A 25240-nucleotide genomic window follows, 5' to 3' on the forward strand; every position below is an offset into this window, starting at 1 on the left:
GAGAAAAAGGCCGCGCCTTTCAGTGCTTTCCCTCCACTGGACGGACGCCGGACGGAGTGAGGCGCCGCTTCACTGAGGACAGTGGTCTCTCTCTCTCTCTCTCTCTCTCTCTCCCCCCTGGTGGGTGCTTCGCAGCTGCTTCCCTCCTTGCTCTGTCTCTGGCTGCTCTGCATCAAACACCTCTTTTGCACGCTGCTCCCGCGTGTTTTGCTGCTGATTCTCGCTCCCCTCTCATGCTTTCTCTCTCTAAATTTGGCCTTTGGGATCCGAGAGGGAATGGCTTATTAACGATTAACCTCTAGCCCCTCGATCTGAATAAAAAAATGCGTTTCAACAAGAAGGGGTCGCGAGGATCTAGGAGAGCGTGATCACACTACTCACACTACTACTTTAGAGACTGGGAGTCCAACTAATAGCGTTGTTAATTAGAGAGAGAAGAGGAAAGGAGTACGGAGAATGTGACTGCATTGATGGGCCCACAGGCTGGGACTGGTGTCGTCAATGTGAGAGACTTTTGGCGCGGAGGGGCGTGGGAGCCAGGGAGGCACGAATTTATATGAGAGGTCAAATCTTGGTGGGGGTTGCCGGCTGGGGTGGTCGGCTGCTCTACTGTCACCGGCTCACCGCCAAACAAACATGCAAAGGTTCCATACTCGGATATCTCATTCTTTTATGAAATCGGATATTTCATTTTTAGAAGAAAATAAATCATGTTGGTCTAAAACAAATTCATGTCTATAAATTGTAGAGAACACTTCCTCTATTTAAAACTGCAAGGTAAATTTTGTTCATTAAGGAAAGGATCATTTCATATTACAATACAAAATCCATGTTCTTCGCAATACATCCCAAACAATCAGTACTTCATTCCAACTTTGAAATGTAAGTTTCAAAAAAAAAACTTTGGAATATAGGTGGAGGGTAAGCTTGGGACCTAATCGGCCCCTTTTCACCATATTTAGGGGTGGGCCTAGGTTGCTTGCGTGGATGTTCTGGTATCATTCCATCGGATTGCCAAACAATCAGGGTTCCGATGATTTTACCATTCTTTCTTCGAAAGAAAATCAAGTTCATTCGAAATACATTCATGCCTATCACCTGCTGTTGGGCAAAGTGTGTTGAAAAATTATTTATCTATTTAAATTAATCACGCATCAGTACTAGACGTTTCATTATATTAACCAAAAAAGGTTATTTCATTTTCCAGTACAAAATGTGTGCTCCATATAACCCTAATAGCTACGTCACTTTAACTTTGTGTTCTTGCATGCGTGCATAAAATATAATTTTTTATATCAATTTACATGAGGGAAAACATTTTTAGAGAGAGATCAAACCTTGGTGTGTGTGTTCTTCTAGATATACCCCTAATAACTACTCACTGTCTAGGCCCTCCCAGTAATCCCAATTAAGGCAGCGAAATTGAGCCAAAGTCGGGCCAGGCAACCCAATCTTTATTCTTTGTAAAAATAATTTATTTTATTATTTCGGATTACGTCTAATCTTTTTGGGTACCAAAACTACTGCTCATTTAATTACTACCTATTTGTTGGAAATGCTTATTTTTACAAAGTACTATCTACGTTTGAAATTGCAAGGCATAATTTTTACACCAACATATAAGGTTTACTTCATATATCCAATGCAAAACGTATGTCCTTCCGATTTACCCTTCATAACTACTTCATTCTAACTTTGCGTGGTTACATACATGTATTAATATAGTTATTATAGATGATAATAATTAGACAAAATATGCTACTGCTAAAGCTTATTTGCCGTGCACTCAAAGCTACTACTACTATACAGCTTTGAGTGCCCTAGTTCTTGCTTTAGTTTATTTCCATCCCATTACATACCCCGTGTAAGTAATGAGGCTTAGACGCGTTGGACAATCCCACGGTGGTGATGGGTAGGATCTCCTCCGATCCCGGCCGTGTCATATAGTGATGTGTAGGCATGCAAGTGGTGGATCAACAGCGTAGTATCGTGTGATGCACGATGCGTGTAGCATGTACGTCGACGTCTCGCCCACCACTTCATTCATCGATCTGCCGTAACCCTTTTCACCGCCTCGATCATGTGCTATCTTTATTGTTACATAAAAGCAAATTAAAGAACCCTACGGCACATGACAATTCCACATCGGCGAAGCACGGTGCCAAAAAAATTTCTTCCAAACAAATAACTCTGGTAGATCGTCTGGCTTTTTCGTCTGGACTCGCTCGCTGACGTGTGGGTCCCATCTCATATATATACTGGAGCATGTTAAAGTATTTATTTACACAAGTACAAGGCTACGGATAAAAAATAATAATAATTTGTGTGCTAAAAAAAGGGATCAAGTAGAATCGCGTTTTGTTAAACTACATTTGGTACTGGAACTTTTGTACAGATCGAACCCCTAAATAATAGCATAATAAGTAGTATACAGTAACAGGCTTGCCCCCAAAAAAAAGAGGTAATAACAAGCTGCTAGGCTCTGTACCTGTTACGGTCGGCTCTCAACTGCATGAGTGACGCTGCCTGCTTTTGGCACACTAGGCATTGCGTGGCATCATCACGTGCAAGGCGGCATGGTCGGTCGTGTCCTGTTCAATAGCAAACAAAGGTTTTATGAGCTGAGCACGGTACCAAGGTACGATAGCTGTGCCGTAACTAACGGTAAGGCGCCTGCTTCGAGCCATGGAGAGCCGCTACCAATACTTGTTGTTGATGAACAGCGACAAAAGAAGCGCACGAGATATGGTTACGGTCTTACGGAAGAGATGGCTCAGCAACCAAGTCATCATATCCATGTCTATTGGCAGCCACTATCAGCAAACGGCCACTAACTCGGAGCATACTACTTACTCGAGATGGATCACACAGTTGTGTAGCCATGTCTGGAATCGAAAACTAAGTGGCGCCTTCTCTCCTAAGGCTACTCACTCGTCGCACCACTTTTCTCTAAGAATCCTGTCCGTGCATCTACATTGCTGTAGCATTTCCTCCTATCGACGCCGCATCCTGAAGTACTACTAATGCGTGCCCGGCACGTGCCACGGTACAGTTCACCACCGTAAAAAGTCGCCTCACTTAAGTCACGTACTTCCCGGACTCCCGGTCTCCCTTCAAGGTGCAAGATCATTTGCAGCAGCGATGCGGACGCGCGGTTAGGAAAAAAAAGTAAAATACACTACCGATCTTTGAATTTAACTCGTACTATCATCTACATCTTTAAACTTTTAAAATGCACATTTATATTCTCAAACATGCTAATCGTATCACGTGAAATCTAAATCAGTTTTAGAAGTGGAAGTGTTTCTGCCGACATTGAGCTTATATTACAAGTGGGTCCAAAATTTGTTGTTGAGTTTTTGTGCTCAACTCGTATATTTTCTAAATTTTCTCTAAAATTTTATTTCAAAACTTTATGCCCATATAATTTTTTCAATATTTCCTCCAAAATTTGTTCCTCTTTATTTTTCTAATTTTACAAATTTTGTCATACAATTTTTTTATACAGATCATTTGTATTTGAACGTATTTGTATAAGTAATTTGTTATGGTTTTTGTTGTGTGTATACATTTTGTATATAACTTTATATTTTAACAAATTATAAAACTCTCGATTTATCTTAAGCAAATATGATTTGGACATCACATAAGTCAATTAGTAAGTCTAACGATCTGAATGTTTATTTTAAAGTTTGGGAATCTAGATGACACAGAGGACTAAATTTGAGGATCTAAAATGCATTTGTGTTAGCCGATGCGTGAAAGCTTGTCTTACGCTTGTCCTGCTGGTAGATAACTGGAGACCTGCAGGGCTGGCCCGTCACCAGCTGCCTGTCCCTGCCAAGCCAGAACTGGCCATTGAATTTTATGCTCGTATCGTACGTACGTGATCGTGGCAGGGAGAGCTGTTTATTGCGTGCGGTGGTGGTGCCGTGGTGGTCTGCGACGACTCTTGACGTGCAAGCGTTTCCAGCAGTGAATTCTTGGGTGGTCGGCGCCCCCCGCTGCATCCGGGCGCCGGCGGCCGGCCAGCGGCCATGCCGATGCCCCCGCCCCGCACGGCAACGGCATGGACGCCTGGACGGACGGGATCCATAACCGGCCGGTCTGCCCGGCCCCGCTCCCTGTTTTTTGTTTTCCTAGTGGCCGCAGAGCAGACTTTTTTGGAGCACGTACGGCGTCAGCTGAGCAATGGTGGCCGTTGCCAAATCTGAAGAAGTGTTTCTTTTTCTCCCGAGAAATGCGCATCGTATGGGTACAGTCCTCAAGCAAGATGGTGCCTGCAGGACCGGCGAATGAAGCACGGCACAATCATACTGCAGTGTACTGTAGCATTCTCTCCGGTGCGGTGATCAAATCCCGGACCCCAGGCTGCGGCGGAGGGGAGGGGAGGGGTCCAGCGACCGGTCTCCATGCAGGCCCCAGCCTGCTTGGCCAGACTCCGACGGACGGACGGTGAGAGCGAGCAGGGATTCATGCAGCTGGAAGCAGGCATGTCATGTGCACCTGCGCAGGAACCTACCAAACAAAACATTCCCCCATCTCCATCACAGCCGCGTCCGTAGTTCGTAGCCTTGCATATGCACTGGCGTTACATCTCCTCGTTCGGTCTCCGTTCGTCAGGAATGTTCGCATGCCATGCCGGCAATGTATCTTGGGTTTCAACGCAACCCCAGCAACGTATCTTGTTTTTGTTGCGGCTGCAGGTTTACCTCTGTTTCTCTCGCAGATTCACGGCCATCCAATCGTGCCCCTGTCACGGAGTGGCTGTCTGCCCGACCACCACCATCAGTTAGATCGCACTCATGCAGACCTGCTGGAGGGATGTATTGCCAACAGGAAAGCAACGACTGTTTTTTGTACCGGTATACAGTGATACCTTCTGTTTGGTTTGGTCTCACGTGCGTGGGCCAGAAATTTTGTTCAGATTTTAGTAGGTCCTTCCCATTGGTTTGGGCCGCCAACCTCGCTCGGCCTCAGGCCCCAACCAAATGAACGGCAACAAGCCCAACTGGACACCCTGTGGCTTGAGCCCTTCCTCGCCTCCTCCTTCCTCCGGTGACACCACGATAGAAAAGGCTTGAAAGAAGTCTTGGAGTAAAATCATGAAGTCTTGTATTTGTTTTACATTAGGTACAAACATTTTCACTATCTATGGTGAGGCATTGGAGCTATTCTGCCAGGCTCAAGATAGCGTTATACTCATCATGCTCTAGATTGTGTGATACGATTTTGGGAGTCGACATAGTAGTAGTATAGGTTAAAATCATGGATGATATGGGGAGGCATACATGCTCTACATTGTGCGGATATAATTCTAGGAGTCAACATAGTAAATTTAAATCGTGGATACTATGTTGTGTGACTAGTAGCATGTTGTCATGTGGGGGCGCACGTACAGGCGCCGCCGTGACGTGCGCCGCGCCACAAAGCGCGCCGCGCGCACGCAGGAGGGGGCCACCTTGAGTGGCTAAGTTTGGAAGGATAGATTAGTTTCTAGTTTTTATCCCTTAAGTTTAGGAAAGATTGGTTAGGCCTTGGACCATATATTCTTGTAACCGGACTTTAAGAAGCAAGCAATATTATTATTCTTGATCTTCCTGTCTCTCCCACAACCAAGCCGACGGCAGAGGGGTATAACCTCGCCGGTGACGACGAACCGCGGCTACGAGCTCCGTAGCCAAGGGCCAGCTACCCTAGGTCTCGACGCCCTTGACAACCTGGTATCAGCTACCAGGCATTCCTCGTCCCCATCTGCTCCGCCGCCGAACCAGCTTCCCACCACTGCACCACCTTTGGCCGCCGCGCCGCAACCTTCCGCCATGGCTGAACCATCCACCGCCGACCTGGCCAAGATGATCGCGGCCCTGATGGCGACGGTGGCGTCCCTGCAGACGTCCGTGGCGCTCCAGCATGAGCAGCTCTCCTCCTCATCGAGCCGTCCTGGAGGCCACGATGGGCAGGACCACCACGATCGACCGCCACGGTTCCAGAAGATGGATTTTCCCCGCTATGAAGAGAAAACTGATCCACTGATCTTCACCAACCGCTGTGAATCGTACTTCCATCAGCAGCGCATCATGGAGGAGGAGAAGGTCTGGATGGCCTCCTACAATTTGGAGGAGGGCGCGCAGATGTGGTACATCCAGGTCCAAACGGACGAGGGCACCCCGTCCTAGCGTCGCTTCAAGGAGCTGTTGAACCTGCGTTACGGGCCGCCGTTGCGTGCTGCCCCGCTGGCTAAATTGGCGGAATGTCGGTGCACGGGCACGGTCGCCGAGTATCAAGATCGATTCCAGGCGCTCCTCCCTCGTGCTGGTCCGCTTACCGAGGTGCAGCGAGTTCAGCTGTTCACCGGAGGTCTCCAACCGCCGCTCAGCATCGATGTCCGCATCCAGAACCCCCCATCCCTAGCCGCCGCCATGAGCTTGGCTCGCCAGTTCAAACTACGGGAGCAGCACGCCACCCCGCCCGTTGCTGTCGTCGTCGGCTGCCCACCTGACTCTGCCCACGCCGCCGGGTGCCAAAGTAGCCACTCCCGCGACAATCACCGTCGAGGGCCGCCCCATCAAACGCCTCACCCAGGCGGAATAGGAAGAGCGCCGCCGCCTCGGGCTCTGCTATAATTGCGACGACAAATTCACCAGGGGCCACAACCGTGTGTGCAAACGGTTGTTCCTCCTCGAGGGCATTGAGGAGGACGACAACGGGCCAGCCACGGAGGCCGCCGAGGACATGGGGACTGGAGACACGCCCGTGTTCTCCCTCCAGGCCCTAGCCGGGGTCGCCTTCACTGACACGATGAAACTGGAGGTCGGGCTGGGTTCCGTATCACTCGTCGCCCTGCTGGACTCCGATAGCACCCACAACTTCATCTCGGAGGCTGCTGCTCTTCGGACCGGTCTGCCTCTTCAGCACCAGCCGCGCCTCACGGCCCTGGTCGCCAACGGCGAACGCGTCGCGTGCGTCGGTGTCATCCGCGACGCTCCGCTGATCGTCGGTGGCGTATCGTTCCCCGCTGATCTCTACGTCATTCCCTTGGTGGGGTACGATGTCGTCCTCGGCACCCGGTGGCTCGCCGTGCTCGGGCTGATCGTATGGAATTTCAGCAATCGCAAGGTCTCCTTCACATACCAAGGCCGCGCTTTCTGCTGGCAGGGGCTGGCGGGCCCTCGCGTGCCGACTGTGAGCACGACTACGGCTAGCAGCTCGCTCCTCGACGAGCTCTTGGAGGATTTCGACGACGTCTTCGGCGAGCCGCACGGCCTGCCCCATCGCGCAGCCGTTACCACAGCATTACCTTGGTACCGGGGGCACCGCCGGTGGCCGTCCGTCCGTACCGATACCCTGCTTTGCACAAGGACGAACTGGAGCGGCAGTGTGCGTCCATGCTGGACCAGGGGATTATTCGGTGCAGCAGCTCGGCGTTCTCGTCACCGGTCCTTCTCGTCAAGAAGGCGGACGGCTCGTTGCGGTTCTGCTCGACTACCGTGCGCTGAACGCCAACACCGTCAGGGACGCTTTCCCCATCCCGGTCGTCGACGAGCTCCTGGATGAACTCCATCGCGCCCGATTCTTCACCAAGCTCGACCTCCGCTCCGGCTACCATCAGGTCCTTATGAAGCCGGAGGACATCGCCAAGACCGCGTTCCGGACGCATGACGCCTTCTACGAGTTCTTGGTCATGCCGTTTGGGCTATGCAACGCTCCAGCCACATTCCAGTCGCTCATGAACGACGTGTTGCGCGCCTACCTCCGCTGGTTTGTGCTTGTATTCTTTGACGATATTTTGATATATAGCGCTTCTTGGGCGGATGACCTCCGTCACCTCCGCGTCGTTCTCGCGGTACTCCGGCACCACCGTCTCTTCGTCAAGCGCTCCAAGTGCTCCTTCGGCGTGGACGTTGTCTCCTACCTTGGGCACACCATATCTGCGGCCGGTGTGACCATGGATTCGGCCAAGGTCCAGGCCATCCACGATTGGCCTCAACCGCGCTTGGCGCGGGCAGTGCGCAGCTTCCTCGGCTTGGCAGGGTACTACAGGAAGTTCGTCCACAACTATGGCACCATTGCTGCTCCTCTCACCGCCCTTCTCAAGAAGGAGGGGTTCACCTGGAATGACGATGCAGCAGCGGCTTTCAGCGCCCTTAAAGGGGCGGTGATGTCAGCGCCTATGCTGGCACTGCCGGACTTCGCCAAGCCGTTCGTTGTTGAGTGCGACGCCTCGACCTATGGCTTCGGCGCGGTGCTAGTCCAGGAGGGCCTTCCCGTCGCATTCTTCAGCAAGCCGGTGGCGCCGCGCCATCGCTCACTTGCCGCGTATGAGCGGGAACTCATCGGTCTTGTACAGGCCGTACGGCATTGGCGGTCGTACTTGTGGGGGCGATGCTTCACCGTCAAGACGGACCACAACAGCCTCAAGTACTTGCTCGACCAGAGCCTCGCCACGATTCCGCAACACCATTGGGTCGGCAAGCTGTTGGGTTTCGACTTCACCGTTGAATACAAGTCCGGCTCCACGAACATCGTGGCTGACGCCCTCTCCCACCGTGACACTGAGGAGAGCGCCTTACTGGCTATTTCGGCGCCTCGTTTCGACTTCATCGGCCGTCTCCGTCACGCACAGACCACGGATCCGGCACTAGTGACCATCCACGAGGAGGTTCGCGCGGGTACACACGCTGCGCCGTGGACAGTGGTCGATGACATGGTCGCCTACGGAGGGCGCCTCTACATCCCACCCACCTCCCCGCTGCTGTAGGAGAATGTGGCGGCTGTTCATGAGGATGGGCACGAGGGCGTCCATCGCACGCTTCACCGCCTACACCGTGACTTCCATTTTCCTAACATGCGTCGTGTGGTGCAGGACTTTGTGCGGTCATGCTCTACTTGTCAGCGATACAAGTCGGAGCATCTACACCCGGCAGGGCTGCTTATGCTGCTGCCCGTGCCATCGGCGGTCTGGGCCGACATCGGCCTCGATTTCGTGGAAGCGCTACCACGGGTGAACGGGAAGACGGTCATTCTCTCTGTCGTCGACCGGTTCAGCAAGTACTGCCACTTCATCCCACTCGCGCACCCGTACACGGCGGAGTCTGTGGCGCAGGCTTTCTTCTCCGACATTGTTCGCCTCCATGGTGTTCCGCAGTCAATCGCCTCCGACCGCGACCCGGTGTTCACTTCAACGTTCTGGCGCGAGCTCATGCGGCTTATGGGCACCAAGCTGCATATGTCGTCGGCTTTCCACCCACAGTCAGACAGCTAGACGGAGGCCACCAACCGCGTCATCGTCATGTACTTGCATTGTTTCACCGGAGATCGTCCCCACCAATGGCTGCGCTGGTTGCCGTGGGCCGAATACATCTACAACACCGCATACTAGACATCACTCCAGGACACGCCGTTCCGCGTGGTCTATGGTGGTGACCCTCCTTCCATCCACTCTTATGAGCCAGGGGAGACGAGGGTGGCAGCCGTAGCCCAGGACATGGAGGCTCGTGAGGCCTTCCTGGCTGATGTTCGATACCGCCTGGAGCAGGCACAGGCGTCCCAGAAGCTACACTACGACAAGCAGCATCGACCGGTCTCTTATCAGGTCGGTGATTGGGCACTATTTCGACTCAGGCGGCGCGCCGCGGCCTCCCTACCCAGGACATCCACGGGGAAGCTGAAGCCCCGATTTGTGGGACCCTACCGCGTCATCGAGGTCATCAAAAACGTCGCGGTTCGCCTGGAACTGCCCTTGGGTGCCCGACTCCATGATGTGTTCCATGTTGGCGTGCTCAAGAAGTTCGTCGGTGCTCCTCTGGCCTCGCCCCCGACCCTGCCGGCCATCCACAACGGCGCGGTGATCCCAGAACCGCTGCGTGTCGAGAGAGCTCGATTGGCACATGGGGCTCGTCAGGTACTTGTCCACTGGCGCGGTGAGCCAGCGGAGTCGGCTTCATGGGAGGACCTCGACGAGTTACGCGTCAAGTATCCAGACTTTCAGCTCGAGGACGAGCTGGACCTCGAGGCGGGGAGAGATGTCATGTGGGGGGCGCACGTACAGGCGCCGCCGTGACGTGCGCCGCGCCACAGAGCGCGCCGCGCGCACGCAGGGGGGGGGCACCTTGAGTGGCTAAGTTTGGAAGGATAGATTAGTCTCTAGTTTTTATCCCTTAAGTTTAGAAAAGATTGGTTAGGCCTTTTGGACCATATATTCTTGTAACCGGACTTTGAGAAGCAAGCAATATCATTATTCCTGATCTTCCTGTCTCTCTCCCACAACCAAGCCGACGGCAGAGGGGTATAACCTCGCCGGCGACGACGGACCGCGGCTACGAGCTCCGTAGCCAAGGGCCAGCTACCCTAGGTCTCGACGCCCTTGACACATGTAGAAACACTGAAAATAAATTGAAGGGATCGGATAGAACCAGTCGCTGTGTGTAAAATTGATTTTTCAGGGCGCCGGGATCAGCTTTGAATGTCCAGCTATGCCGGCAGTCACCGTTCGGCTCGGAGCCGCCACAGAGCCAGGCCTCTGACTCCCTCCCCTCCCCTTCGTCCTCGCGAGAGACGACCCCCCCTCCTGCTGCCGCGGTCGGCGCCGGAGCCCTCCTTCGCTCCTGCTTCCTGTTTTTGGGCCCCACTCATCAGTAACTTAACTAGGTTGTGCCCTTCCGGGATTGGTATGCCCCCTTGTAGTTGTCACCTGGCAATTGCAGCCGATTGTCGTGAAAGACTCTTGGAACTACTCCATGTCTGTACCTTAGGCAAGAAGAAGGTTTACCGTCCCCATTAGGCATATGGTCGATGATGTCTTGTGCCACCCTCATCCAGCAAGCAATCTTGCAGGATCCAGAGTTGGGGGCTTCAAGTGGATGTTGTCGTTCCATGTGGATGTGCCTTGAAACTGTTCATTCTGGGATATAAATAAATAGTTTTGAAGCTACAGGAAGAATTCCTAGAAGTTGCAGGCCATCTTGGCGATGCACTGTAGACGAGTTGTTGAGCTCTAATCCACATTACCACATCTGTGCAGCTGTTTCGGAAGAAAGAGTTGAGATAACTAACAACCATGGAGAGAGGCTTGTGGTATTGCTGCATAACACTGGTTCCAGTAAGATTGTAGTCTTGTGCCATGGTTTTATAGCTACCAAGGTATGTAACACTTTAGGTGTCAGATGGAATATTATACCCTGTCATCTTCAGGATATCAAGACCATAACATAATTACTGCTGCCTCATTGAATTTACTGCTGATTTCCAGAGTGACAGTCTCATTCTGGACCTGACATCGGCATTAACAAAGAAAGGGATCAGTGTCTTCCGCTTCGATTTTAGTGGAAATGGGTAAGCTGCAGCAACTGAACTGTGTTTACCAGCAATAACAGTCAATCTACTGAATCAGTTATAGAAATTTTGCTTTTTTGTGACATCATCCTGTTAGTCGTTTAAAAATCAAATCATTTCAGTAGTTATTAGTATTTAAAATGGGTCTTATATGTTTGCTATATTAAGTAATATACATATGTATTTGTTAATCTTTGTCAGGAGTCCTTAGTAAATTATCAAAGACTGATTGGCTTTTCCCATATGTGTTCGTTATCTGAATTCTCTCAATCTTTTAAGTTCCTGCTGCTTACTATATGATTTTGCAGTACCCATTTTTTAAATGATTCTGGTACAGCATTATGTTTAACATGAATTGCACTCTATTTAGGCCCCACTTTTGATGACCTTTTTTTTTCAATTATACATCTCAGAGAAAGTGAAGGTCAGTTCGAGTATGGTAAGTGGTAACTACCGGAAGGAGGCTGATGATCTGCATTCCGTTGTATTATATCTCCAAAAAAATTATGATATAACAGCAGTTGTTGGTCATAGCAAAGGTTAGAGATATTTATCCTTTCTTTAGTACACTTTGTCGTGCATCTTTTTTACTGTTGAGTTCCTTTGAATTTTTGTCAGTAACATATTAGAAGACTTTGCTCAGTAAAATAATAACTTGCACTCATGTAGTGTACTCTTAAAATTGTGATAACACGAAAATGTTATGCCATATATTTGGACCTAGTAACTTTTGTTGGGTTTACATTTGTTTGAAACTTTGAGGAGTTTGTTGTTATTTGGTTATCGCTTTCCTTATGAAGTATTGTTATTCTGTTAGATGCATCGAACATATCTTACCCAGTTTATTGCTTTTCTCCCTTAATAATTAATTTTGGTTTAAATTAATCCACAAAATTCATTTGTTAGTTGTATTCTACTTTTTCGCAATTTGCTGGACCATTATTTCCTGTATCACCGTATATTTGTTTAGTGACTAAAGTTGCCATATCTTAGTTGATGGTTAACATATAGGTTTGGAAATTTCACTCATTGGAACTACATTTCCGTTTTATTGCAGGAGGAGATGTAGTGGTTCTATATGCTTCTATTTATGACGACGTCCGGACAATTGTTAATCTGTCAGGCCGATTTGATTTAAAGAAAGGCATTGAAGAATGAATAGGGGAAGGGTCTATCAATAAAATAAATAAAGAAGGCTATCTTGACATCAAGGACAAATATGATATGAATAAGGCTTGGGTGGTTATTGCTATATGATAACTTCCATGGGTATCCTTTGAAGTGTTGGAACTGTAGAAGATTTCAACTACAGGGTAACCAAAGAGAGTTTAAAGGAAAAGCTTAACACTGATATGCATGCTGCAACTATTTCCATTAGCAAGGAATGCAGGCAGAGACTATTTGAGACATTGTAATCCCTTGTCCTTATATTCCAAACAGAAAAAGATGAGTCTTTTGAGCATTTGTGTTTCATCTGTGCACACTAAAAATCCAAATTTTCTTGTTCTCATTATAGCCCTGTGCTAGAATAGCTCACATCTTGTGCAGCCTTTCAGACATGTTACTATGTCTATTCAGGTTCCTAACGGTCCATGGTTCAGGTGACAAGACCATACCTGTAGAAGACACCTGTGAGTTTGCGAAGCTTATACCTAACCATAAACTGCACGTAATAGAGGGGGCAAATCATAACTACACCGCACATCGCAAAGAAGTTGCTGATGCGGTAGTGGATTTCATCATGTCCAATGGGGTATAGGTTGTAGATACTTAAACTTTACCTTTTGTATTGCTTTTTCTGTAGGTCCAGGTATTCCCTGATGACTAAAATTTTCTTTCTGTATTCAAGGTAGGGTACACCGCATCACCAAGAGATGAATGGCAATTACACACCGTTTAACCCTTGGCGGCGCATCTGTGCCCACTATTGTAAGTGAGGGACAGATTCTTCCATCCTGGCTATAGGATCGTCTCGGCAGTGATGGGTCGTTTGCACGATGACTTGCTCCTCCGCTCGCCGGCCACCGCGCCGTGTGCCGCCGCTGCCACGCCATCATCCACTGGCAGCGTCACTACCCGTACCCCTCCGGCGGTGTCTTTCTAGGGGCCGCCTCCGGGATCCGGATCCAGATAACTGGTAGCCGCGCTTGAGACAGTCGACCGGCTTACTACCGGTGGGTGGCTCTCCCGGAGCTTGCACGGATTCTGTGCGACGAGGAGTGTCATCCGCTCTCGGTGTGACAGAGAAACCGCGGCAGTGCCATCAAGAAGTTCTGGTTCAGTGTCCTCATGCTGATGGGCTTACACCCTGCCGTCGAGGTCGTCTCCTTCACGGCACACTGAGCTTTGTACCTGGATTCTTGCATATCAGTGTACCAACGGAATCCATTGATTGTACCTTGGCAAGCAACGGCCAAACACAAATGTGGCAATGTCCCAGGACCCAGGCTGCCCCCCCCCCCCACCCCACCCCACCCCACCACACACACACACCACACACACACACACACACAAACACGAAGAGCAAAACCGGGATCTGTCTATGTGCCATCCTTTAAGTAAGGTGATTGAGGAGCAGCCTGACGAAGCGTGGAAAGGCGGCGGAGTCGGAGGAAGCCATCGATGCCCGGCAAAGGACGTGCTGCTCTAGGGTGGGGTATCTCCTGCCTGCATAAGAAATCAATCAGTCATCGTAGCCATGAAATCATTGGTGAAACAGATTGCAAAGCACCAACTGCAATAGACAGAAGGTGATCAGTTGCGCTTTGCCTGTACCTCATTGGATGTGATGGATTCTATGACGGCATCAGAAAGTTCTTTACGATGAGCAGTGTAGCAGTGATTTGCTCCCTCAATGACACGCAGTTTGTGGTTCGGTATAAGCTTTGCAAACTCATATGCATCTTCCACTGGTATGATCTCATCAGCTGAACCATGAATTGTAAAGAACCTGGACACAGCCAAATAACAATTTCTGTGAGGAAAAAATTTATGCTAGAACATCAATGAATGTAGCCAAAAGTGTATATATGTACTATTTTGAATCCGACACAGGCATACAAATTACAGTTTAACAAGCATAGCTATTGCGTGCTGCTATAATTGGCTGCTTCAATTTTTAATTTGCATGAAAGGGAAAATTAAACCCTAAATTAATTTCTTAACCTGCATTCTTTGCTGATGGAAAGGCTTACTGCATGCATATCAGTGTTCAGTCGTTCCATCAAGCTCTCTTTGGTTACTCTGTACAAAAACTTTCCTACATTGCAATCAACAAACAGTTATAAGATGCACATGAAGGAGAAATGATAAGGTACACTTAGCATAAATGATTTGTTTATCATGTAGCCTTGAATAAAGTCAGACATGTTTCCTTGCCTGATTTGTTTGTGACATCAATGTAGCCTTCTGTGTTTATCCTATCCATAAATTCTTTGCCTAGGCGCTCTTCAACGCCTTTCTCCAAATTAAATCGACCAGAAAGGTTAACCACCATTGGGACATCATTATAGATAGAGGCATATAGAACCACCACATCTCCACCTGAAGAAAAACAATAGACTTAACGAATTAACGATTGATATTTCAAAATTTGCTAGACTGAAGGTACTGCCAGAAGGATGGCCAGGTTGCTACAGCTTGCTTTGGGAGAGACAAGGATGGGCCTTTTTATTCTTTCTTGCTTGTTTCGAAGGATAGCAATGCCTAATTCTTGTTAAAGAAGTTCCTTAACAAACAAAGCATTGATAGATCCTAACTGATTGCCATTTGATTGCAGCTGCACTTTTCGATTTCTGAACCTCGAGTAATGCGGCACATGATTATACACAAATATACTGGAAAATGTCTCCATGTTTGACCCCTCTATTAGATTGCATACGCAAGTTCTTGTTCAAGAAATGAACAAATTCTTTTGGGCATTTGGCCAACCAATGATACAAATTCAATTGAACAACTTAATAACATAAACAATGAATTCCAAGGTTACAATAAATAAACCTACGATTGAACCCACCTTTGCTGTGACCAACAACTGCTGCTACATCATACTTCTCCCGGTAAAGATATGAAACAACAGAATGCAGGTCATCAGCCTCCTTCCTGTAATTACCGTACTGGAATTCACCTTCACTTTCTCTGAAAAGCATACGATCAAAGGCCTCATATGAAATAAGGTGATGGACCATTATCATTCAAAACTGAGGAAAGATTCTGCAGAACAATGTAGTAGACAATACAAATTCAAACAATTGAATGCAATAAAGAATATTCAGACAGAAATTAATAATTGTTTTACTAATGTACTATGTTTATTTCTCTGAACAATAATGCACGTATAAGAGAAACTTAATCACAAACTCAAGCAGTACTGTGGTAATACAGACAATTAGGAAGCTTAGCTCATCTAGTTGAATATTTGCAACCCAAGGCTTCCTTAGAAAAAGAATAAAATCAATTGATTATAATCCATGAGTGACGTACCCATTTCCACTGAAATCAAAGCGAAACACACTAATCCTACGCTTTGTTATCGCAGCCGCAAGATCAACAATGATTCCATCGTCCTGAAAACAAGCACTAAATTTCATCACATCCACAACGATTACACACTCCTACAAGAAACGTTTAATTCTCTACAGCTTGCGTTAAAAAGAAAAACATGCTAATCAATTTAGCCAGCCATGTCCTCAGCGAAGGAGGCAAATTTTGTTCAGATGACGAACGGCGTATTCGTGTACCTTGGAAGCCGTAAAGCCATGGCAGAGCACGACAACCTTGTTCGACCCCGTGTGGTGCAGCAGCCCCACGAGGTTCTCCCCGTGCTTGTTCGTCACCAGTACTCTCTGCTCCGTAGCAGCTGTTCAGAAACCAAACCGCATGGACTCAACAACCCGGAGGCAGGAACAGTTCTACTTCGCTCCCATCTCTTGGGCGAAGTATTAACGGCAATCACAATTCAGAGCAATCGGTGCTAATATAAAAGATCAGGGAAGAGAGGTGCTCACTGGGATTGGGCGCATCTTGGGATGAGCTGAGCGGCTCCGCCATGGCTAGCCGCCGGGGAGACCCCCGGTTGGGATCGAATCGGAGGCGGCCGGTGTTCCCGACGTCGCCGGCCGCAGCGAAGCGGAGGAGAGGCAGGGGCGAAGAGAACTCCCGGGATCCGATTCGGTGGCAGCAGTGTGGTGTGTGTCGAGTGGGAAAGGGATTTCTCATCGGCATGAACTGCTCCTGCAGGGGAGCGCGTAATGCCGTCGGATTGGATCTTTCCTCAATCCTGAGTAAAGTTACGCCTTCAGATCCTAATACCAGCCTAGTATTTAGCTTTCTCACAAGTCAACTTTTTTGGTTTAAACTTTGTTCATCAGTAATTAAAAATCATATAGATTTGCGTATTCGTGCACGGGGCAAATCGGATATGATGATATTGATATTAGTATATTCATCTTGCAGTATACTTTTATATAATATTTATATAACACTTCGTGTCTAACTAAATTCTGCTTATGGCCCAGCTTTCATGTGAAATGAGACTCTATGTATCGATGTATGTGTATAGTACCTCTTTCACATCTTCGTTCTCGTTTTGTATTAAAAAGTTAAATAGGAGGTGTGGATTGTAAACTGTCCCGAACCTACTGTAAAGGTTGTTGGGGAAACATTGGGAAAACTAGAATCTGTCTGGCCTTAACTCCAGGCAAGGAAATCCGACACAGATATGTGATTAATTAGATTACTTATATCCTCAGTATCCATCAGAAACTCAGGAATAGGACATTGACTTTTGATCATACATATTCTGTGTATTTGCTCTAGAGACCCAGCAGCATAACCATGGCATTGTGCCAAACAATCCCATCTTCCCTCAGTCGTGCATAGAGCATAGTGCGAAAAGAACCGGAGTGGTCACAAACGCACCACTGAGCAGATGGGATTTTCTGATACACATGGCGTTATGTCATCATCTGAAAACTCATGTCTAGTTGTCTACAATCATCCTACTGAACAGTTTGAGAGAGCGTATGTTGGAATTCATGTTCTTCAGTGATTTCCACATCCGAACTTGCTCTTTCTACTCTCTCGTAGCTTGCCCAATGTTCTCCAGGGGCCCATGTGACAGTCAAGCTCAACATTACTTAGGACTTGCACAACTAAAAAAATGACCTAAAAGTCAGTCTGTTAAAGGTGACCGAGGCAAGAAGGGGCGATCTGGAAGGATGCAGCGTGGGTGTGCTCTGCTCTAGGGTGCGGTGTTCCCTGCCTGCACAAAGAAATAGCCAGTGGTGAAACGGATTGTAGAAACACATATTACCAACAGAATTACAGGCGAATTGCAGTTTCTCTGTACCTCGTTGGATGCGATGCAGTTTATTACAGCATCACATAGTTGCTTACGATGAGAAGTATAGCCGTGATTTGCTCTCTTAATGACATGCAGTTTGTGGTTCGGTATAAGCCTTGCAAACTCATATGCAACTTCCACAGGTATGATCTTATCAGCTGAACCATGAATTGTGAAGAACCTGGAACAAGAGTCGATCAACAATCGCATGAGGACAATTTTGTTCTAGCGCATGCGTACACTTAGCCAAACATGCAAGAAATGAAGTATTTTGAGTTCTGCAAAATGCATGGAGATGACAAGTTTAACATAGATACTGTGTATGTTGCTGGTTGCTTAAATTGTATTAGAAGGAACGTATATGATGCTTAAACTAATTTCTTAACATGCATTCCTTGCTGATGGAAAGACATGCTGCATGCATATCAGTGTTCAATTGTTCCATCAGGCTCTCTTTTGTTACTCTGTACAAAACTATTCCTACATTGAAATCAACAAACAGTCAGTAGCTATCCATGAAAGAGAAATAAGCTACATATTGGCATATAAGAGTTGTTAAGAAAGTAGCTATGCATATAAAAGGTTCTAATGTTCCCTTACCTGATTTGTTCACGATGTCAATATAACCTTCTTTGTTTATTCTATCCATAAATTCTTTGCCTAGACGCTCTTCAACTCCTTTCTCCAAATAAAATCGACCAGAGAGGTTGACAACCATGGGAACATCGCCGTAGATAGAGGCATATAGAACCACCACACTTCCACCTGAAGGTAAAGAGATAGGTTCAGTGACTTCTCCAAATTGCCTAGACAGAATGATGGCTGGGGTGGCTACAGCTTGCTTTTGGAGAGATGAGACTAGACAAAGTATGAAAACATAGCATCTAATAATATGAAAACTAGTAAATTGATAAAAAGTCTAATTGAATGCCACTTCACTGAAGCTGCACCATTTTTTTTCTGAACTCATACTGCTGCACGTGCTTATGTTTTTTTAGATTGATGCACGTGCTTATGTACAGGTATGCAGCAAGGTTTAAAGGTCTGACTCCTACACAAGTTCTGGTTGAACTTAATACATTGTTTTTGCTACCTATGTTCAATAATGGATCAATGGAGCAACAACTTAAAGACAAAAAGGAAAAATCACACAATTATAGAAACATAAAGTAGAGGACGACTATAACCCACCTTTGCTGTGACCAACAATTGCTGTTACATCATACTTCTCCTGGTAAAGATATGAGACAACAGAATGCAAGTCATCAGCCTCCTTCCTGTAGTTGCTGTACTGGAATTCACCTTCGCTTTCTCTAAAAAGCATGATCAAAGGCATCATTTGAATGCAGCTATGGACCAGGTTTTGTTATCAAAGTTAAAAATAGACAGTACAACACAATGTACCAAGCAATACCAATTCAAACAGTTTGAATGCAAAGACAAAGAAGATCGCACAAATGTTTTGTATGTTTATTTCTCTGGAGAAGGGTCTCCATATGCTCACAAAATGCAGGTCTAAGATACAAGTAAAATCTGAAATTGAAGTGATACTGCAATGATATACGTAGTCAGTAACAGTAAGCATCAGGTAGATCCAAAATTCCACGTGCCAACTTACCCGTTTCCACTGAAATCAAAGCGAAAGGCACCAACCCTTGTTTTTTCAATGCAGTCGCAAGATCAATCATGATGCTATCATCCTGAAAACAAGCATCACATTTGATTAGATCAAGAAACAATATATATGCAAGCTCCTTAAAAAAATAGAATGAGGTAAAGCTTCTTCTTCAGATAATGACAAGTCCATGTACCTTACAAGCCACGAAGCCATGGCACAGGACTACAACCTTGTTCGAACCTGCGTGGTGCAGCATCCCCACAGATAATGATTCTCGCCATGCTTGTTGAAAACCACCACTCTCAGTTCCGGAGTAGCTGTTCAGAAACAACATGGAGTCAGCAATTCGGAGACAATCTCGAGGGCAAATCATTACTGCGAATCTCAATTCACAACAATGCGGAAGTAATTCAGGAAAAGAGAGGCGCTCACGGGGATTGGGGGCATCTTTGGATGAGACGAGCGGGTGGGCCATGCCTGGCTGTCGGCGGCGACCTGCCTCGGTGGGGATCGTATTTGGAGGACTCCGGCGTCGACCACGGTGCGGGCCGCAGCAAGAGCAGGGTTGAGGAATCTTGATCCGCGGAGCGGGCGAGTTTGGGAGGAAATCGTCCGCTGAAAATCCTCCTTTTGTTTAGGGCATTGGAACGGAAATCCGAATTGTGTCGTCCGATTGCGTAAAAGGGCACCGAGGATCCGAGTTTATCTCAAGCCCGCCATCTCATCTTCCTTTCCGTATTTGAAATCGCAAGGCAATCCGCCACGGGTACGGAGGCAGATCGAAGGAGGATTGAAGTGCAGTTCCGGCGACGTGGAGGAGACAATTATCGAGGGATGTAAACGGATTGGGATGGTACGGATGTCACTGATTTGTTTTCACATTTTGTATCGAATTCCTATTCGAACACGGATAGATTTGATAAAAAATAAATATGCGAATGTGAATTGTTTCGGTTATAAATATAAATAGACGTATATCGAATACGGAGCGAACTAGATGCAGATGCAGTTACTATCCGATATAAATATTTCTTCAGATATCGAGCAAAGGTAATATTTATTCATATCACACATATTGTAACATTTAAGAGTCCAAATTTTAACTAGATTATATTTAATGAAGCAAATTAACAAACACTTACATGATATTTCTAATTTATTACATAGATGAGAGAGATTCGATTATATGACATTGTAACTTACAACACAGTTTAGATTGGAGACGCTCAATTAACAACATTATAACTTATTACGTTGATAATACTTGACAAGCACTCGTCTGCTCAAGAGGCTAGATTCAAACTAAAATCGTGCTTGATTAATCAAATTAATAATAGATGACACATCATTTTGGACACTCAATTACACGATATTGATATTCTGAATTATTACATGCATAAATATGTAGAAGCAATCAAAATATTGCTAGAGTTCGAATGATTATACCATATTGAGTTTTTTTAAAAAAAATAGGAACAAGTTTATTTTTGGTTGTCGAATTATTACCAGAGTTCCAACTCCAATATAGTACCAATAGATAGATTATATTTTTAGAAAATTTTGATGCTAATTTTATTTTTTTTATTTGAAATGAATTAGTTATCATTTTTTAAGATTAAATCAGATTTTTATTAATATATATATATATATTTGCTATAATACAGCTATCTGAATCTATCCGGATTATTCGGCTGGATGTCCGTTATCTCCCGGGTATTATCTTCTTATATCTAAATTCGATATCCGAATAAAGTATCCAAATTTGTATCCGATATCAAAAAATATCCGAATATTTGAAAATAATATCCGGATCTGACCCTTTTCGATCGGTCGTCGGTAAGAAAATATCCGTACCATTTACATCCCTACAATTATGCGTGAGAGGCTGGAGTAACATATAGTACTCCAGTACGGAGTGTGGTACAAATACATGACACGACATTTCACACTATTTTACAATTCTTTCAGAATCAATGGAATCACTCGAGAAGTTGAAGTGAAAAGGTGCACAAAGCTTTCAACAACATCCAAAATTTGCATACTGCATTTCAGAATTAAATGGCACTTAATACGAGTGATTCACAAGTAACAGCGGGAGACATAAGCCATCCTTAATTCCTTATACAAATCCTCTTATCAATATTAACACTGCATACAAATAGAGTAGGATGGGATGACAGTAACCTGAACAACACTGGCAAGGTGACAGAATTTCACACATCTGAGTTACAGATACCATGATAAAAACTAGTTCAATACCTAGTCACATGCATACCAGATGTAGTGACAGTGTGGCTACTCACGATTGACAAGACCTTCACCGGAAGCTTAGCATTACAGCAATCATTTTCTTACGGAGCAACGTTAGGAATATTTGGCCTGGAGGTGCAGACTCTTTGATTTCAAAGACTCTGTAATCCATGTATTAAAAGGGTCCAGGAATATATTATGACCAGAACAGTTGAATAGCCGAACTCATCTTACATAAGAATAGCAGTGCATAGCTAGATGGAGGCAATAACAGCGGGCCAATTAGACAAAAAAAAACAAAAACGTTCTGCGGCAGCAATAAGCTTCTTGGAAAACATCTCCTGATTATCCCTGGTCACGATAAGTTCTCATCAGAACAAAACTGTTTCCTGGCGACCGGAACCAACCTTTTTGTTGCCAAATGAAGAGATATGAGTACAAAAAAGCTACCATCTGTGCCAGCTAACAAGGCAACTTCAGAGGATGTCCTCAGTGGACTGCAGGTGGAGAAAAAAATTTCAAGACCAGTAGGACAGCCGATGCAATCATCACAAACGAGGGAGAGACTCTGCCCGAATGAAATCCTTAAGAAGAGCTTTCTCCTCATTGAGTTTATTCTTCTCAGCGGCGTCGCGTGGTTTGATCTTCCGCATCTCCTCCAGCATCCATTTGTACACCTGCCGCTGCTCATCTTCGGATGGTGGTGGGAGAACAATTTTGGGTGTGGGTGCAGGTGCAGGAGCAGGATCTGCAGCCTTTGCAGTTGCACTTGCTGGGGATGACAATGCTGCAGCAGCGGCAGCGGCAGCGGCAGCCTCAGTATGTTTCTTTTCTTGGTCTCTTTTGTAGGTCTTGGCAAAAACGTAAACTGAATGGATCGAGGATGTTAATTTACTGCAGCATGTGAACAAACACAAGATAATCAAGTGTGCTAGACAAGCATAGTGTGACAGGCATGCCTACATGGGTTAACTCTAATGATAGTGTGGGAGGCATGCCTACAACAACTAAGAGATCATATTTTAGCTAATTAAGTTCTTTCTCATGCCTCAATCAGAGTACTACTTCCTTGAATTTGTGCAGGAACTGATGCAAGTATGGAAAACAACAGTGAACTGATGCAATATTAGTATCGACCAGATAGCAAGTTCAACTTGTAGCTGGTGTAAATGGTATTGTGCTGTGTGCCCATGTATATCTGTTAGATCCTAAAACGCGTCTTACAGTACTTTCCTTCTTTTAATAACAATAATCAACCAAATAGATAAAATCATAATACATCCTATATTCCTATCTCATGTGAACTCTATAGATATCCATCCTTTTCGCCTTAACCCACAGTACAGGGAAATCAAGCTGGTAATTGACAACCTGGTACATACATGATCAGCCATCAAAAAGAGTTGTGAATACGATATTATGCCTTTTTGAACTTCTTGGAAGAATGTCACTTGCACATGTAGTTTTACAAATAGCAGCGTAATTGTAAGCAATTGTTGAACTTCCTTTTACGACAGATAAGAGGCTGAGATTCTCTAGAGTTTCCCACTGTGCATTAATTGGAGTTCACTTGGTTTCTCCCATCAGTTTCCTACTAAACGGGAGCATATACCACCTACTGGGTAGGGGACCATTTCGTTTGTAAAGTACCTACCACTGAAGAAGCATTGAATCTAAATTCTATATAGTCAGGATCAAATTCTATCAGTTGATTTCAACCCCCATAGCATATGCTACCAATGGTACCAATAATTCCAAGTAATGAGCATATCAATAATGAACTTCAATCAACAGTGTGGTAACTATTTTCCCTATCCTTTTGTTTGACCATTTAACATAGAGAATCTTATACTAGGCACAATTCGATAAAAAAAGTCTGATACAAGTCTTGTTTTCAATCTCTGGAACTAAAGCTAAATGCTTAACAATCTAATTCTTTACTCGACACAAGACAGAAAAATGCAGTTTCCAGAAAACGACCATTCATATCTTACCGGCTAAAAATATCCCCTTGACATCACAAGATAAACCGATCCACTCCCTTTTCCCGTTAACCACAAACCTGACCACGACATGCCAGGTCATCCAACCCTAGCATTTATACAAGTGAAATGCCACGTCTTTCCAAGAAAATACCAGCACCAAACTGAGGTGACCTAGTTGAACAACCATTAATGCCACGGCTAACACTAGAACAAGCAAGAATGGCTTCTAATTATTTGTAGCATTTAATCCCTAATCTTCACTGCAAATCGATCATTTGCAACCTTTCTCGAGCATAATTTACACAGGACAGAGCCGAAAAAACGTAGGAGACAGATATCGCAGCCCAAAATCGAATCGAACGAACCGTAGTGAGCCCATCGAGCACACATGAGTGGAAAGGGGGGAGATCGGTCGGTGTGGGGTTTCCTCTCTCACCTCCGATGAAGACGTTGGTCGCGAGGAGGAAGGGGAAGATGCGGCGCATGAAGACCCCCTTCGCCGCCGAAGGCGCCTGCGGCGGCGCGGCAGGTTCGGGCTTGCCGGCGGCGGCCATCGCGACGGGGCCGGGAAGGGAAGATCGAGGACTGACGGGGGGCGGCTGGGACGGCGGTGAGACGATTGCCTGGACCACTGATGAAGATTTACATTTGACCCATTTACCCTTGTTCCCTCTTCCCTTGCCGTTCAAATCGCAGAATCATCATATCCCTTCCTCAAAAAATGATTTACTATATACTCTCCGTAACACTTTATTTGGATAAATCCATTCTCTTGCGGTGCATGAGTGAAAAGTAAACTAAAATTTCATCTCCATCTCTCCTTATATATATAGATTAGACAGGATTACCACGGTAATACAGGATTACCTTTAGGGCTTAATTGGCTGCCTGTATATCCACGCATGACTCGTATCTGCGAGCTAGGCTCACCTCTGCCTGGCTGAATTTATGCGATCGTGCGATGTTAGCTTGAACATTTAGATTCTAATTAGGAGAATTAAACATGAGCCAACTGCCAATTACATAAATAAAGACTAATTCACGATACGAATTTATTAAATCTAATTAATTCATCATTAGTATATGTTTAATGTAGCATAATATTATTAAATCAAGAACTAATTAGATTTGATAGATTCATGTCGCAAATTAGCCTCTATTTATACAATGGATTTTTTAATTAGCCTATATTTAATACTCCTTATCGGTATTTTACCGCCACGTCCACCGAGAGATACCCTCGAGGTGGTGAGTTCGTAGGTAGAGTATTTCCGAGATCAGGACTCGAAGGTGCAAGGCACGTAAGGTTTAAACAGGTTCGGACCGCCGAGAGTGTAATACCCTACATCCTGTGTGATTTGTATTATCTTAGGTAGTGATCGGGTGATCTTCTGTTTGGAAGGGGTCCCTTTCCGTCCTTATATAGTCTGGAGGGATACGAAAGTTCTAGTCAGATACAAGTTTAGGATTTCTACCCGAATACTTTTCAGGTAGCTTCCTACTATTCTGACTAGTTTTACTACTGCATGAGTAGTCCTACTACGCTACAAATAGTTACAATAGATGTAGGGCATGTACCATGTCCCATCCCCGCTACGTGCACAGTTCCGTAGGCCCGGGTCTGGCAAGCCCCCGAGCACTTCGTAGTCGAGTACTGCATGTATTCGAATACTTCTGAAGGCGTCTTTAAGTTCTCCCGAACTCCATCAC

At 45.9% G+C, this 25240-nt stretch overlaps 2 protein-coding genes and 2 pseudogenes across 2 annotated transcripts; 1 reads left to right on the forward strand and 3 right to left on the reverse strand.

Annotated features, from left to right (window-relative positions):
• Positions 1-10970: 10970 nt before the first annotated feature.
• LOC112892520 lies at positions 10971-13420 on the forward strand (annotated as a pseudogene).
• Positions 13421-13795: 375 nt separating this feature from the next.
• LOC112891353 lies at positions 13796-16598 on the reverse strand. Its single transcript, XM_025958184.1, has 8 exons — positions 16341-16598; positions 16074-16192; positions 15817-15899; positions 15350-15471; positions 14713-14877; positions 14500-14593; positions 14110-14284; positions 13796-14001 (listed from the first exon to the last, which is right to left on the reverse strand). The coding sequence occupies exons 1-8, from the start codon at positions 16555-16557 to the stop codon at positions 13981-13983; spliced, it is 996 nt and encodes a 331-aa protein (XP_025813969.1). The 5' UTR covers positions 16558-16598; the 3' UTR covers positions 13796-13980.
• Positions 16599-17337: 739 nt separating this feature from the next.
• Positions 17338-20165, reverse strand: LOC112893959 (annotated as a pseudogene).
• Positions 20166-21716: 1551 nt separating this feature from the next.
• LOC112895605 lies at positions 21717-24196 on the reverse strand. Its single transcript, XM_025963579.1, has 2 exons — positions 23967-24196; positions 21717-22413 (listed from the first exon to the last, which is right to left on the reverse strand). The coding sequence occupies exons 1-2, from the start codon at positions 24082-24084 to the stop codon at positions 22094-22096; spliced, it is 438 nt and encodes a 145-aa protein (XP_025819364.1). The 5' UTR covers positions 24085-24196; the 3' UTR covers positions 21717-22093.
• Between the last annotated feature and the right edge of the window lie 1044 nt (positions 24197-25240).

Source organism: Panicum hallii, chromosome 5, assembly GCF_002211085.1.
Source record: "Panicum hallii strain FIL2 chromosome 5, PHallii_v3.1, whole genome shotgun sequence".
Lineage (NCBI taxonomy): Eukaryota > Viridiplantae > Streptophyta > Magnoliopsida > Poales > Poaceae > Panicum > Panicum hallii.

Bases quoted from the DNA above. Each gene is read 5' to 3' on its own strand.
- LOC112891353 (XM_025958184.1), bottom strand. From the start codon at position 16,557: ATGCCGATGAGAAATCCCTTTCCCACTCGACACACACCACACTGCTGC. The intron at 15,472-15,816 runs GTACGTCACTCA...TATGCTTTTCAG, and splicing joins TTTGATTTCAGTGGAAATGG to AGAAAGTGAAGGTGAATTCC. The intron at 14,594-14,712 runs GCAAGGAAACAT...ATTGCAATGTAG, and splicing joins TGATGTCACAAACAAATCAG to GAAAGTTTTTGTACAGAGTA.
- LOC112895605 (XM_025963579.1), bottom strand. From the start codon at position 24,084: ATGGCCGCCGCCGGCAAGCCCGAACCTGCCGCGCCGCCGCAGGCGCCT. The intron at 22,414-23,966 runs GTGAGAGAGGAA...CGATCCATTCAG, and splicing joins GACCAACGTCTTCATCGGAG to TTTACGTTTTTGCCAAGACC.